This window comes from Anneissia japonica, unplaced genomic scaffold, assembly GCF_011630105.1.
Source record: "Anneissia japonica isolate Jap-2015-1 unplaced genomic scaffold, ASM1163010v1 scaffold309276_len698_cov336_single, whole genome shotgun sequence".
NCBI lineage: Eukaryota > Metazoa > Echinodermata > Crinoidea > Comatulida > Comatulidae > Anneissia > Anneissia japonica.
Window position 1 is genome coordinate 1 of NW_022688762.1, and position 698 is coordinate 698.

At 42.1% G+C, this 698-nt stretch overlaps 1 protein-coding gene across 1 annotated transcript; it reads right to left on the reverse strand.

The window, feature by feature from the left end:
* Positions 1-6: 6 nt before the first annotated feature.
* On the reverse strand, positions 7-692 carry LOC117122872 (sperm-specific protein PHI-2B-like; the record flags this gene model as incomplete). The annotated part of the gene is made up of 1 exon (XM_033268638.1): positions 7-692. A coding segment is annotated over exon 1 (492 nt), but the record flags the coding sequence as incomplete, so codon positions are not given.
* Between the last annotated feature and the right edge of the window lie 6 nt (positions 693-698).

Consider the following 698-nt stretch of genomic DNA (forward strand, 5'->3'; position numbering starts at 1 on the left):
TGATGCCTTCTTATTAGAACTTGCTTTCTTATGGCTGCTTGGTTTATATGTAGTTTTTGTTGGCATATCTGCCATCTTTCCAACTTTGAAGCGACCATGAGCTCCACTTGACTCATCACCCTTGGGCCTAGCAAACGCACCCGTTTGTATTCCATTTGTAAGTGCTGTGCGGACCATGTAGTTTACCATATCAGGTCTGACGGTAGTGTAAGTTGCTAATATGTATTTCTTGATAGCCTGCGCTGAACTACCTTTTCCTTCCTTTAGAGACTGAATTGCCTCTATGCACATCATGGTTGAGTTAGGATGAGTGGGTTTCCACTTTCCTTTCTTTCTTTTCTTCTTTGTATCAGTTGTCGGTTTAGGCCTATTGCTAGTAGTGGTACTAGGCCTAGGCTCAGTATTAGCGTCAGCCTCTTCCTCACTCATGACGGCCTGTCCCACTGCTTCCACTTTAATTAATGCCCTCAGGCTCTGTTCTTCTGTAGAATCCGACATTGGTTTGTTCGTTTGTGTTTTAAAAATGCGTTAAAACAATTACAATAATAACAGACCTTGAGATTGTTATGATGGAACAAATAGCGTCCGGAATATAATAATGAATCTGGGCTTACATGCAAAGAGAAGAACATAAAGATCCACGATCCGCAGTTTGCACGGTTAGCATTACACCTAACGCTAAGCACAGGCTTATCGGT